This window comes from Maylandia zebra, linkage group LG6, assembly GCF_041146795.1.
Source record: "Maylandia zebra isolate NMK-2024a linkage group LG6, Mzebra_GT3a, whole genome shotgun sequence".
NCBI lineage: Eukaryota > Metazoa > Chordata > Actinopteri > Cichliformes > Cichlidae > Maylandia > Maylandia zebra.
In genome coordinates this window covers 34130571-34142181 of record NC_135172.1, presented here as the reverse complement: position 1 = coordinate 34142181, position 11611 = coordinate 34130571, and the positions used below count along the sequence as shown (strand labels likewise).

At 39.6% G+C, this 11611-nt stretch overlaps 1 protein-coding gene across 2 annotated transcripts; it reads left to right on the top strand.

Annotated features, from left to right (window-relative positions):
• Nucleotides 1-2: 2 nt before the first annotated feature.
• On the top strand, nt 3-10560 carry zgc:136908. 2 transcript variants are annotated; one of them, XM_076885103.1, is made up of 18 exons: nt 3-240; nt 1029-1140; nt 1236-1408; nt 1504-1646; nt 1777-1907; nt 2720-2851; nt 2980-3082; nt 3713-3846; nt 4456-4591; nt 4712-4824; nt 5982-6146; nt 6316-6438; nt 6531-6743; nt 6864-7042; nt 7142-7271; nt 8978-9136; nt 9427-9578; nt 9661-10560. In XM_076885103.1, the coding sequence occupies exons 3-18, from the start codon at nt 1356-1358 to the stop codon at nt 9758-9760; spliced, it is 2166 nt and encodes a 721-aa protein (XP_076741218.1). In that variant the 5' UTR covers nt 3-240; nt 1029-1140; nt 1236-1355; the 3' UTR covers nt 9761-10560. The 2 variants fall into 2 exon arrangements, with proteins under 2 accessions (XP_076741218.1, XP_004539146.1); XM_004539089.6 differs by lacking the exon at nt 3-240 and adding an exon at nt 286-656.
• The last annotated feature ends 1051 nt before the right edge of the window (nt 10561-11611 follow it).

Sequence of the window (11611 nt, the reverse complement as noted above, 5' to 3'; positions counted from 1 at the left end):
ACAACAGCAGTTCACTTCGGTCACGGTGACAAGGAGTCGAAGGACAATGGTTTTAGAAAAGAGAGGACTCGTCCAGGAGATAAAAAGGACGATATGTCAGTTCTTTTGAAAGCAGAACTTATTGTGACCCATAAATATTTCACAGCATTTGAGGCTCGCTCAGCTCTTCTTGCATTTGTTGGTTAGTAGCAGGAGGAGGAGGAAATATCACACTGTATCTGTTCTGGGACACTCTCCAAGGTAAGTGTGCAAGGGAGTGTGTGTGTGAAAGTGTGTGTATGGGTCCACCCATGTTGGGGTTATAATAAGACAGAGAAGTAGATGGACATATTTATACCTCCGCTGATAAACAGGCAGGCAGCACCTCCTGTAAACATGCTGCTTTAAGAAAACAGAGGAAAAGAAAAAGGACTCTGACTGCTGGGAAAATATCAGAGCTTCAGAAAGACTAAAACCTGAACAGCGCTGGTCAGATCAGAGGGAAATCTGAGCTCTTCGGTGCTGATTAGAACTACACAAGATCAACTTTTGAATCTACGAGGGCAAACACCTACAGAAGACAGTGAGGGAGTGAACTCTGAGGGTGAAAAATTGAAGGAAATCTAAAGTGTGACAGGACAAAGAGGAGCAGTCATGCCAGGCTCAGGAGGAGCAGAGTGAGTGAAACAGCTGCGTATGCACACAGTAACTTTGTGTATGCATGCGTGTGTGTGTGTGTGTGCTTAGTCATGCATGTTTCAATATGCAGTAAAATATTTTAAGGAGTAAAGACATTTTATCCAATATGGATTTTTGTGTCATGAAACTTTGAATAATGAGAAATCACAGTGCAGCTGTTCAAGATCATAAAAATGTTAAAACTCCTGTACAGTTAATTATTGATAATCAAATAATATTTTCATGTTTATGAAATCAAATAGTTGCTATGTGCAGAGCCACACAGATTCTAAATACAGCACAGAGTCACATGAGGAAATTAGAGCTTCACGTACATGTGAGAGTGCCATAATGCGTCTCTTTTTTGGAAGCCCAAAGGGAGAAGATTACTCCACTGCCATCCTGAAGCAGAAGCATAGACCAAACAGGCTCATTGTAGATGAGGCTGTCAGTGAAGACAGCAGCATTGTCAGCCTATCACAGGTGTGTGTAAGGTGTAAATATAGCCACACAGAGTCCTGTTTGTCTTCTTGTTAGACTGTTAGGCTTATGTGTGTGAGTGTGTGTGTTTGCATTAGCAAAAGACAGAGGAGCTCCAGCTTTTCCGAGGAGACACCGTGGTGCTGAGAGGGCGGAAACGACGGCAAACAGTGTGCATCGTCCTGACGGATGACACCTGTGGAGATGAACGAATTCGGATGAACCGTGTGACGCGCAACAACCTGCGTGTCCGGCTTGGTGACGTCATCAGGTGCAGTGGACCTCATGCCTGTGGCTTTGAGTGTAGTGTGGAGCTATGAATTTACCATAATCCACAGGTGTCTGCTGATGTGCATGTCATTACAGTATCCATGCCTGTCCTGATATCAAGTATGGGAAAAAGATCCACGTGCTCCCCATAGATGACACCATTGAAGGCCTATCAGGGAACCTCTTTGATGTTTTCCTCAAACCGTACTTTCTGGAGGCTTACCGGCCTGTGCACAAAGGTACAGCAACACCTCAGCTGCTAGTTATAGCGCAATAAAATCAGCTGAGGTCACATTATAACATAAAACAGAAACTCAAAGAGCACAAGAAGCTGCTGTGAATGTAGTGGCTTCTCCTTTTCATTGTTAGGTGACATCTTCTTGGTGAGGGGAAGCATGCGAGCTGTGGAGTTCAAGGTGGTGGAGACGGACCCCAGCCCTCACTGCATCGTTGCCCCTGACACAGTCATCTACTGTGAGGGAGAGCCAATTAAGAGAGAGGTCTGTGAGAGATTAAAGAGTCTGCTTTGTGTGATGTTAGTGTGTGTTAACATTTAAAGAACTGTAAGAAAACCCTTTTATATCAAAATTCTCCTATCTGGAGAATTACTGCAAGAAGTATTGCACCAGTTTGTTCCAGATTGTAGAGCTTATACTGTAAAGTCCTTTATGAAACTGCAAATTGCATGTATCATATTGGCAATGTGTTGTTGTACAATAAATAAATAACATTAATCAGACTGCATTTTGGCTCATTTAAAATTAAACTAGTAAATATTCTTCTCACAGATTTGTTAATTTTTTGTTAGTTCATTGTATAAACTGTTGCTTCATTTGTTGCATCAAAAATAGACATATACTTTCACTTATTTCCAGCTACGACTCACTTCTCTCACATCTATATTAAATTATATTACAGAGCAACTCCATGAATCTCTCTGTTTGCTTGTATTGACCCCAGTTTTAGGTATTTTGAACTAACAATCTCCAAATACTTTTTAGATTAAACATTAGATGAAGATTGTGACTACATGGGGTTTATTTAGGTTTCTGCAGTTTTTTTTTAGTGTGACATTCATTCTTCTTTCATCCCATCCGATTTCTTCCTGTTCCAGTAAAAAGAAGTCTCTTTTGTAGAACCGAACGTCTGACTCAGGACAAATGACTTTCTTGTTTCAGGATACTATCAAATTTATAAAAATGGCTTAAAGGGACCTTTGACGATGCAAAGATATACCCAAAGAAATCTCATCGCCTCATCTTTTAATCAGTACATACAGTAATAAACTGTCTGGCTTTCTGGTGCATGACAGGATGAAGAGGAGAGTCTCAATGACATTGGCTACGATGACATTGGAGGTTGTCGGAAGCAGCTGGCCCAGATCAAAGAAATGGTGGAGCTTCCTCTTAGACACCCAGGACTGTTTAAGGCTATCGGAGTTAAGGTATCATGCACACACACACATGCAGTTCAAAAACAAATTATCATCCCAGCCACCAATAATAGTGATTGTTTCCATTTTAACATGGCATCTTTTTGCATTACTTGGTATGTTCTTCCCTTCTCTCTCAGCCCCCCAGAGGTATCCTGCTGTACGGCCCTGCAGGAACAGGAAAGACCCTGGTGGCCCGAGCTGTAGCAAATGAAACTGGTGCCTTCTTTTTCCTCATCAATGGTGAGACTTTTGTCTACTGAGGCCTGAAAATCTAAAGCACAGAAGGAAATAAATGACTCTCTGCAAAGCAGAATATTATGCAAATAAATGCAGCAAACAAACAAAAAATACTAGTAATAAATTAATTAAAACTTTGAGTTAATATGGTTTTGCAATTCTTTACTTTTGTGAAAACTGTGCTCCAGTTCGTTTTCTGTTGAGTGTCTTGTGTCAGTTAACCAAGAGATGGATTGAACCCTCTTTGAAAGGTAAAACAGAAATGCACAGTAAATAGAAAAAGGAAAAACAACAAACGTTTTAAAAAAATAAACAGAGAGAAAAATTAAGAGGGGAATTTATTTATTTATTTACCTTTATTCAACCTGGAAGTTCCACTGAGATCACATCTCTTGCCAAGGTAGCGGTCATATATTGAAAATCCATTAAATACAACATAAAGTGCAAGATCTGCAACAAACTAACAACACACCAATAACTGCAACAAAGAATACTAGTGACCTTTCAAGAAAAACTTTTAAAATGTAGTCAGCTGAATAACAAGAACCTGATGGAGGTTATAGTGGTAAATAGTGGTTCTCTTATTCTTAGTCCTGTGCAGGAGATGTTTGTAAAGTATCATTCTGTGACCAGGTCCCGAGATCATGAGTAAGCTGGCCGGAGAGTCAGAAAGCAACCTAAGAAAAGCATTTGAGGAGGCAGAGAATAACGCCCCTGCCATCATCTTCATCGATGAGCTGGATGCCATTGCTCCCAAGAGAGAGAAGGTAAACATGAGGGGACAATTCAAGAAACCTGTTTCTGCTTGGTCAGATCAGTGTCTGCAGAAAACTGGCTTTCAGCAAGTCTTTACTATCATTCCATCACAAATCAGCATGGACCTGTATGTGTGTTTATATATATATGTGTGTGTGTGTGTGTGTGTGTGTGTGTGTGTGTGTGTGTGTGTGTGTGTGTGTGTGTGTGTGTGTGTGTGTGTGTGTGTGTGTGTGTGTGTGTATAAATGGTCTGTTGACCAACTTTCAGGCATTTTTTTGCACATTGAAATCTAAAGCACTGTTTGGATTTCTGAATACTGGCTAGTTAAAATATGAAAAAAGTCTAGTCTCATGTTTCAGCACAAACTAATAAAAACTCTTCACATTGCAAAGAAAAATTAGTTAGTTTCAATGGGCGTGGAAAGGGCCTGAAGGTGGGTCAGTGGACCTTTTTTGGACCATTACAATTTTAGGCAAATCCGAGTTGGTCAAGCAGAAAATGTTCTAAAAATGTGCTGATTTAAGACGGGAGTGACCTAACCCCCCGTTGTTCTCCTGTGTCCATGTAAATAACAGTTAAATGTTTTTGACCACGTGTGAGTCTATGTGTATGTACAGACTCATGGCGAGGTGGAGAGGCGTATAGTGTCCCAGCTCCTGACCCTGATGGATGGCTTGAAGCAAAGAGCTCATGTGATTGTCATGGCTGCAACAAACCGACCGAACAGTGTGGACCCGGCTCTGAGACGCTTTGGTTAGGAGAAACGCACGCGCGCACACACACACACACACACACACACACACACACACACACACACACACACACACACACACACACACACACACATTTACAAATATTGCAATTTCTTTCCAGGCAGGTTTGACCGTGAGATTGATATTGGAATCCCAGATTCGACTGGTAGATTGGAGATCCTGCAGATCCACACCAAAAACATGAAACTGGCTCAAGATGTCGATCTGGAGAGGGTGAGCCAGTGGAAAATGAATGAATGCTTTAATATAAAATTAAAACTGAAATGGTGAGTTAAATAATAATAAATAAATCTGCTATTTTTTCATCAATCACCTTAAAGGCTCAAGCAAAAAAAGCCAACAACTTTTTAAATTGTGGAGTTTGTGAACATTATACCAAAGCTAGTGGCTTCATAGTGTAGTAGTTTACACACAGTTACCAATCAGATGAAATATCCCTGAAGGGTGTAAAAATCTGCTAAATTACATATGTGGAGCTCTCTGCCGTGATGAAACCTCCTGACTAAGGGAACAGCTGAAAGTAGCTGATCTGATAACAAAATTTATATCTTATAGCACTGTACTGGTAACAAGTCTAAAAATTACCACTAGAATGTTAAGGTGAGCATTTTTTGCAAGTAGAGCAACAAGAAGCACATCCTGTACCAAGGCCAGTGTCCTATTTTGCAATTATAAATAAACTAATCAGGATGAAAACATGCATTTCTCTACCAAGGATCCACCTTGGCCCTCCTGCCCTGGCAGATGATTAAGGATCCTTAGGTGTTGTAGGTCTTTTTGATATTCTTGTAATACAGCTTGAACTTATGGCAAGAGAGTATCATTTAATTAGAGTATTCCCCATAAATGTAAAGACTCTGATGATTCCTTATAACAGTTTTTACTGAAATAAAACTGAAATTTTAAATGGAATTTGTAATTAAATATGAAATCAAACATTTTGACAATGCCTCCTTTTGTTGCTGTAAGTGTTGCAATTTTTATTAGACCGTATGCATTATAATATCAATTGTAAACATAACCTTCTCTGAGAAGGGGCGATATAGGAATCTATGCAACAAACTAATGATATTTATTCAAATTATTTCTTTTAAATTATTATTATTATTATTATTTTTATCAATATAGGGTCAGTTAAATTTAATATAGTTGAACGTTAGGGTGATATAAGCAAACTCACCAAATACTTAAACTTCTGAACCTTAAATTTTGTTTTCCTTTTAACTGATTTAATACTTTTATGTGCTATTTTCTTCTTCTGTAAATCCCTTTTTGATTCTTGTCAGTAAAAAAATTATATGAATAAATATTATTTGCTTGATTGATACTTAGTATGTTAATATTAATGTGATTTATTTAAAATACTCCAGATTGCCACAGAGACCCATGGCCATGTGGGTGCTGACCTGGCTGCTTTGTGCTCAGAAGCTGCTCTGCAAGCCATCCGGAAGAAAATGACCCTCATAGATCTGGAGGATGAGACCATCGACGCTGACCTGCTCAACTCAATGGCTGTCACTATGGATGACTTCCAGGTACAAAAGACATGAATGCACATGAATTTAGCTCTTTGTGTTGGTAGAACTATAAGAATTGAGTGAAAGAACAACATATAACATGAATGTGAGATGCATATCAATATTTCTTGAGGAATTAATAAATGAATAGATATGCATCTCTTTACCAAACATCGCCTCACTTTAGTGGGCTTTAAGTCAGAGCAACCCATCAGCTCTGAGAGAGACGGTTGCAGAGGTGCCTCAGGTCAACTGGGAGGACATCGGCGGACTGGACGAGGTCAAGCGAGAACTCCAAGAGCTTGTTCAGGTGGAAGAAACACTCATGCATTAATTTTGCCACAATACTACAAACACAAGCTCAATCCATAATCTGTGAATCTTCATCTTGCTTCACCATAGTACCCTGTTGAGTATCCTGACAAATTCCTGAAGTTTGGAATGACCCCATCTCGTGGAGTTTTGTTTTACGGCCCTCCAGGCTGCGGGAAAACCCTACTGGCTAAGGCCATCGCCAATGAATGCCAAGCTAACTTTGTCTCAATCAAAGGACCTGAGATGCTCACCATGTGGTTTGGAGAATCAGAGGCAAATGTTAGGGATGTGTTTGATAAGGTAAGAGTGGAGAGAGGAAAGTGTGAGCTCAATACAGACTAAAGTACTCTATCAAATCTGTAGTTCTGGCTTTACACTTTAACCTTTCTTGACCTCTTGACCTTTTCCTTCTGCCTCCAGGCCAGACAGGCAGCCCCCTGCATCTTGTTTTTTGATGAGCTGGACTCCATCGCCAAGTCTAGAGGAGGCGGTGCAGGTGATGCAGGTGGTGCAGCTGACAGAGTCATCAACCAGATACTCACAGAGATGGACGGCATGTCGGACAAAAAGAACGTCTTCATCATCGGTGCCACAAACAGGTGCACACATTTTTGCGTGTCTGTATCGTACAGATGTTAATAAATGAAACTCTTTACGGACTTTTCTTCTCACTTTCATCCTTCCTCTCATCATCCCAGGCCAGACATCATAGACCCAGCCATTCTGCGGCCAGGTCGTCTGGATCAGCTCATCTACATCCCGTTGCCTGATAAGCCATCTCGCACAGCAATTCTTAAAGCCAATCTACGCAAATCTCCTGTTGCAAGAGTTGGTGATACACACATACAAAAACCAATTGCTCTATACAGTTAGATTCATAAGTTTTGTAAAATTACACATTTTTTTTAATTTTACCCATGTACACCACCACAGTGGATATTAAACTCAATCGAGGTGTGATTGAAGCGCAGACTTTCAGCTTTAATTTAGGGTGTTTAACCAACAGATTGCATTAACAGTTTCAAAACTGCAGTGGTTTTTATGCATAGACCCCCATTTTCAGAGGCTCAAAAGTAATCAGACAAACTAAAATAATTTTAAATATAGGAACTGCTATTAATACTTGGATGAAAATGCGTTGCTTTCAATGACTGCCTTAAGTCTAAAGTCCACGGACCTCGCCTAATGATGTGTTTTTTCCCCTGATACGCTTTGCCAGGCCTTTACTGCAGGCTAAAAAGTAATTGGACAATTAATTCAGAAGCAGTTATGTGGCCAGATGAGTCCTGCTCCCTGAGTATTCCATGACAAATTAACCAGATAAAAGACCTGTAAGTGATTCCAAGTGGTGACGCTGCAATTTGTTCACTAGAGCCATCAATATGAGATACAAAATGAGACATTGAGGCAAGTGAGGGCAGCTATAATCAGACTGAAAAACAAAATAAACCAAAGATTAGGAGCAGCTAAACCAACCATCTGAAGCATTTTTCAAAAAATTGAATGTGCTGGTCAACAACAAATTCCCTGAAAAACCAGAGAAGACAAATAAAGTGGATGATCAGAATGATTTCCTTGTTTGAGAGGAAAAACATCTTGATGCATTCTCAATCATCCAGGAAAGTAAATTTTTGTGTGAGTCTCCCACAAAACGCTACATCCAGACGAACAGAATCAACTTTTGGAGAGAGGAAAAACAATTTCACAACATCTAGCCAAATCAAGAATACTTTAGAAGAGGTAAGCATATTATTGCAAGTCTGCAATCAAGAGATGCCTTCATGAATGGAAATCAAGTGAGTTTACAACCAGGTACAAACCACGTATTACAATCCAGAATAAGGTCGGATTAGATTTTGCCACAAGACATATAAAATCCACTTCTGGAAAAAAATATCTTGTGACAGGTAAAGCCAAGCTTGAGTTGTACCAAAATGATGTGTAGAGAAGGAAAGAAACAGCTCCTAATCCAAAGCGTAACACGTCATCTGTAAAACATGGTGGAGACACCATCATGGCATCGGCATGTACGGCTGCCAGCACAACTGCGACTGTAGTGTTTATAGATGATGTGACTGCTGATCAAACCAGGATGAAATCTCAAGTGTCTCCTCAGATTCAACTAAATGCTGTGAACCTGAAAACACGCTTTTCAGTTACTGAAGACAAAACTAAAGGCACAAAAATAGCAACTGAATGTGGCTTCAGTAAAGGCCTGTCACAGCCTCTCTAGAGAGGAAACACAGCATTTGATTCCCATTGGTGCAAGCGTTTGGAATTTTTCCTCATTATTCTGAAAAATCCCTGTATTTACAATTATGTTAGTTTGTCAAATGAATTTGAGCCTCTGAAAATGAGCAGACTGTGGATAAAAATGACTGAAATTCCTAAACAGCTTCAACTTTTGTTGAATCCCTTGACTTCAATCACATCTTCACTGTTTGATTTAAAACCCACTGTGGGAGTGTACAGAAACAGAAGTTATTTTTTACAGTGTCTTAGTTTCTGTCGTTTACTCTTCCTCTTGTCTTCAGGATGTGGATCTTGAATACCTTTCTGGCATCACAGATGGATTTTCTGGAGCTGATCTGACAGAGATCTGTCAGCGGGCCTGTAAGCTGGCCATCCGTGAGGCAATAGAGGCCGAGATCAAGGCTGAGCGTCAGAGGCAGAACAGACCAGGCGTCCCTATGGTCAGCTGCTCAAGCTTGTTTACACCAAAATATAATGTATTATAGAAGAAAATGCTAATTGGGCTTCTCTGGCTTTCTTTTATTATCTCTACAAATCACATCTCAAAGTTGTACCAGGCTGTGTGTGCATGGTACAGACAGAGACTGTGGGAGATAAAACGTTCCCTAAAGGGCGGCTGTGTGTTTTGTAACTTTCAGCCTTTGGACTGGGAACACACACACACACGCACACACACAGTGTATTATTTTTGCATGAAATCCTTATCTGTTTTCTTTTTTTCTGACTGCAGGATGAGGACTTTGATCCAGTCCCAGAGATCAGGAAGGACCACTTTGAAGAGGCGATGCGATTTGCCCGTCGCTCTGTTAGTGACAATGACATACGCAAATATGAGATGTTTGCTCAAACTCTGCAACAGAGCCGAGGTTTTGGAAACTTCAGGTGCACATGCTTATCAAACGTGTAGTTGTGGACAAGCCAGTCTTGTTTTAGTTGTACTTGAAACTCTTTTCTCCCCACCCAGGTTTCCTTCTGCTACTGGTTCCCAGTCTGGAAGTCAAGGTTCTGGATCTGGGAGGCCGAGTCTGTACAGAGATGAAGGCGACGATGATCTCTACCAGTGACAAAAACTGCAGTCAGCTACTGTGTACTGCTTCTCTGGAGGAATGAGACAGATGATTAAAGGAAGTAAAAAATTTTAAACAAAAAAAAAAGAAAAGAAAAAAAAAAAGAAAGAAAAACTTTTTCTAAATTTTAATAAAATCATAAAACAAGAGGGTGAATAATAAATCATTTTCTATATGACTTTATCAGTCTCTCACATCACTGGGAATTTTGGCCCACTCCTCTTTACAACATTGTTTCAGCTGTGCACAGAGGGCCTTACTTTTGAATACTTTGATACACAGCAAACTTGATGGGTGACTAAATTAGGTGTCCAGGTCCTGTGTCTATAAAACAAACCCAAATCATGACCCCTCCACCACTGTGTCTGTCAGTTGATATGATGTATTTGTATTTGATTTACTGTGTTTGTGCAGTATGGCTAAATATCTCCTGTAAAATCTGTCTAAGGATATTGTTCTAGAAGTCTTATTGATTGTTTGGATGCAACTCATGAACATTAACATTTAACATAATAGCTGAGGTCACTGTAGAGTCAGAGATGTAGCTCTTAGGATTTTATAGTTTGTCTGAGCATTGCACGGTCTGACCTTGGGGTGAATTTTTTTGGGTGACTGGTGTCACCTGAATGCTCCAGATCAGCAGAATAATATTTGTTTTACTGTCCCCACGCAGTCAATTTATAAAACAAGTCTAAAATCTTGTTACCCTAACAACATGCTTTGGTTGTCACTGTGATCAGTTTGCACTTTTCTGTTTAACAGTTAAGAAATGAATAAAAACTTCTTCTTCTTGAAAATTTGTATTTTATGAGTAGCGTTAGCAGCAGTGAGTCTCTATATAACAAAGCTTGACTCAGCCAGCAGAAGGTCTTGGATCAAGCTACAAGCTAAATACAGGCTTATTTTAAATTCCTTTCACGCTCACTGGGAACGTGATTTGTACTGTGTACCAAATACTATCATACAAGAGCTTTTTCGCACAAGTGATTTTGCCATGTTACAATTTAAATGACTTGCATTTTTCTTTAAATAATAAAATGAATAAGTTGAAATGTGGGTTTTGTAAAATAAGGAGGGGATGTTTTTCTCATTATCATTTAATATTTTAATATGGCATTATTAGTTCATTAGAAGTATATAACCAGCTTTGCATTAAGCATAAATTGAAGTTTTTGACCTTACATTATTCTTTGCATTACAGTGATGGTGATAACTTTAGTTTGATCTTTCCTTGCAGGTACCAGAATAATAACATGATTTTCCATTGCAGATGTAACCCTGATCATTCCATACACCTTGCAGTTTGTTGCTTATTTTAGAGTTGTGCTCAAGTTAATTAAAGGTTAAAAGCTACAGCCAGCGCGAGTCTGACTGATCTATGGAGGGCAAAGGCTTTGAGCTTGGAAGGCCGCACGCGCTTACACAGCACTTATAAGATGTTATTCTTGGTGATTTTGTGCTTAGTCATGTTTTAATATGTTTTAAGTAGAAGTAGCTGATCCAGCAATATTCATTTAATATTATATACTTGATTTAGAGCAATACACACTGATGGTCTTAACAAATGAAAGAGTCCTTGTAGCTGCCATGTTGTGTCTTAGCAGGGTACAGACGGTTCCAGGAGACGGGGGCAGTCAGCGTCTGCCCTCGGGAAGGAGACAATGTTATTCTTTGTGTTAAATAAAATTGTCAACATTGATTGTATTACACCTGTCACTACGCAGGAGGGGGCGTTCTAATACCCTGATTTCATAAAACTATGGTGATGTGTTTTTTGAGATGAGATCTGAGACTGTCTGCATACAGTGTCCATCTCCCACGTGTGTGATCATTAAATCATCGTTTGAC

Coding starts and splice junctions, on each gene's coding strand:
- zgc:136908 (XM_004539089.6), top strand. CDS start 634: ATGCCAGGCTCAGGAGGAGCAGA. Junction 1,141..1,235: donor GCATTGTCAGCCTATCACAG/GTGTGTGTAAGG, acceptor TGTTTGCATTAG/CAAAAGACAGAGGAGCTCCA. Junction 6,744..6,863: donor TTAGGGATGTGTTTGATAAG/GTAAGAGTGGAG, acceptor TTCTGCCTCCAG/GCCAGACAGGCAGCCCCCTG.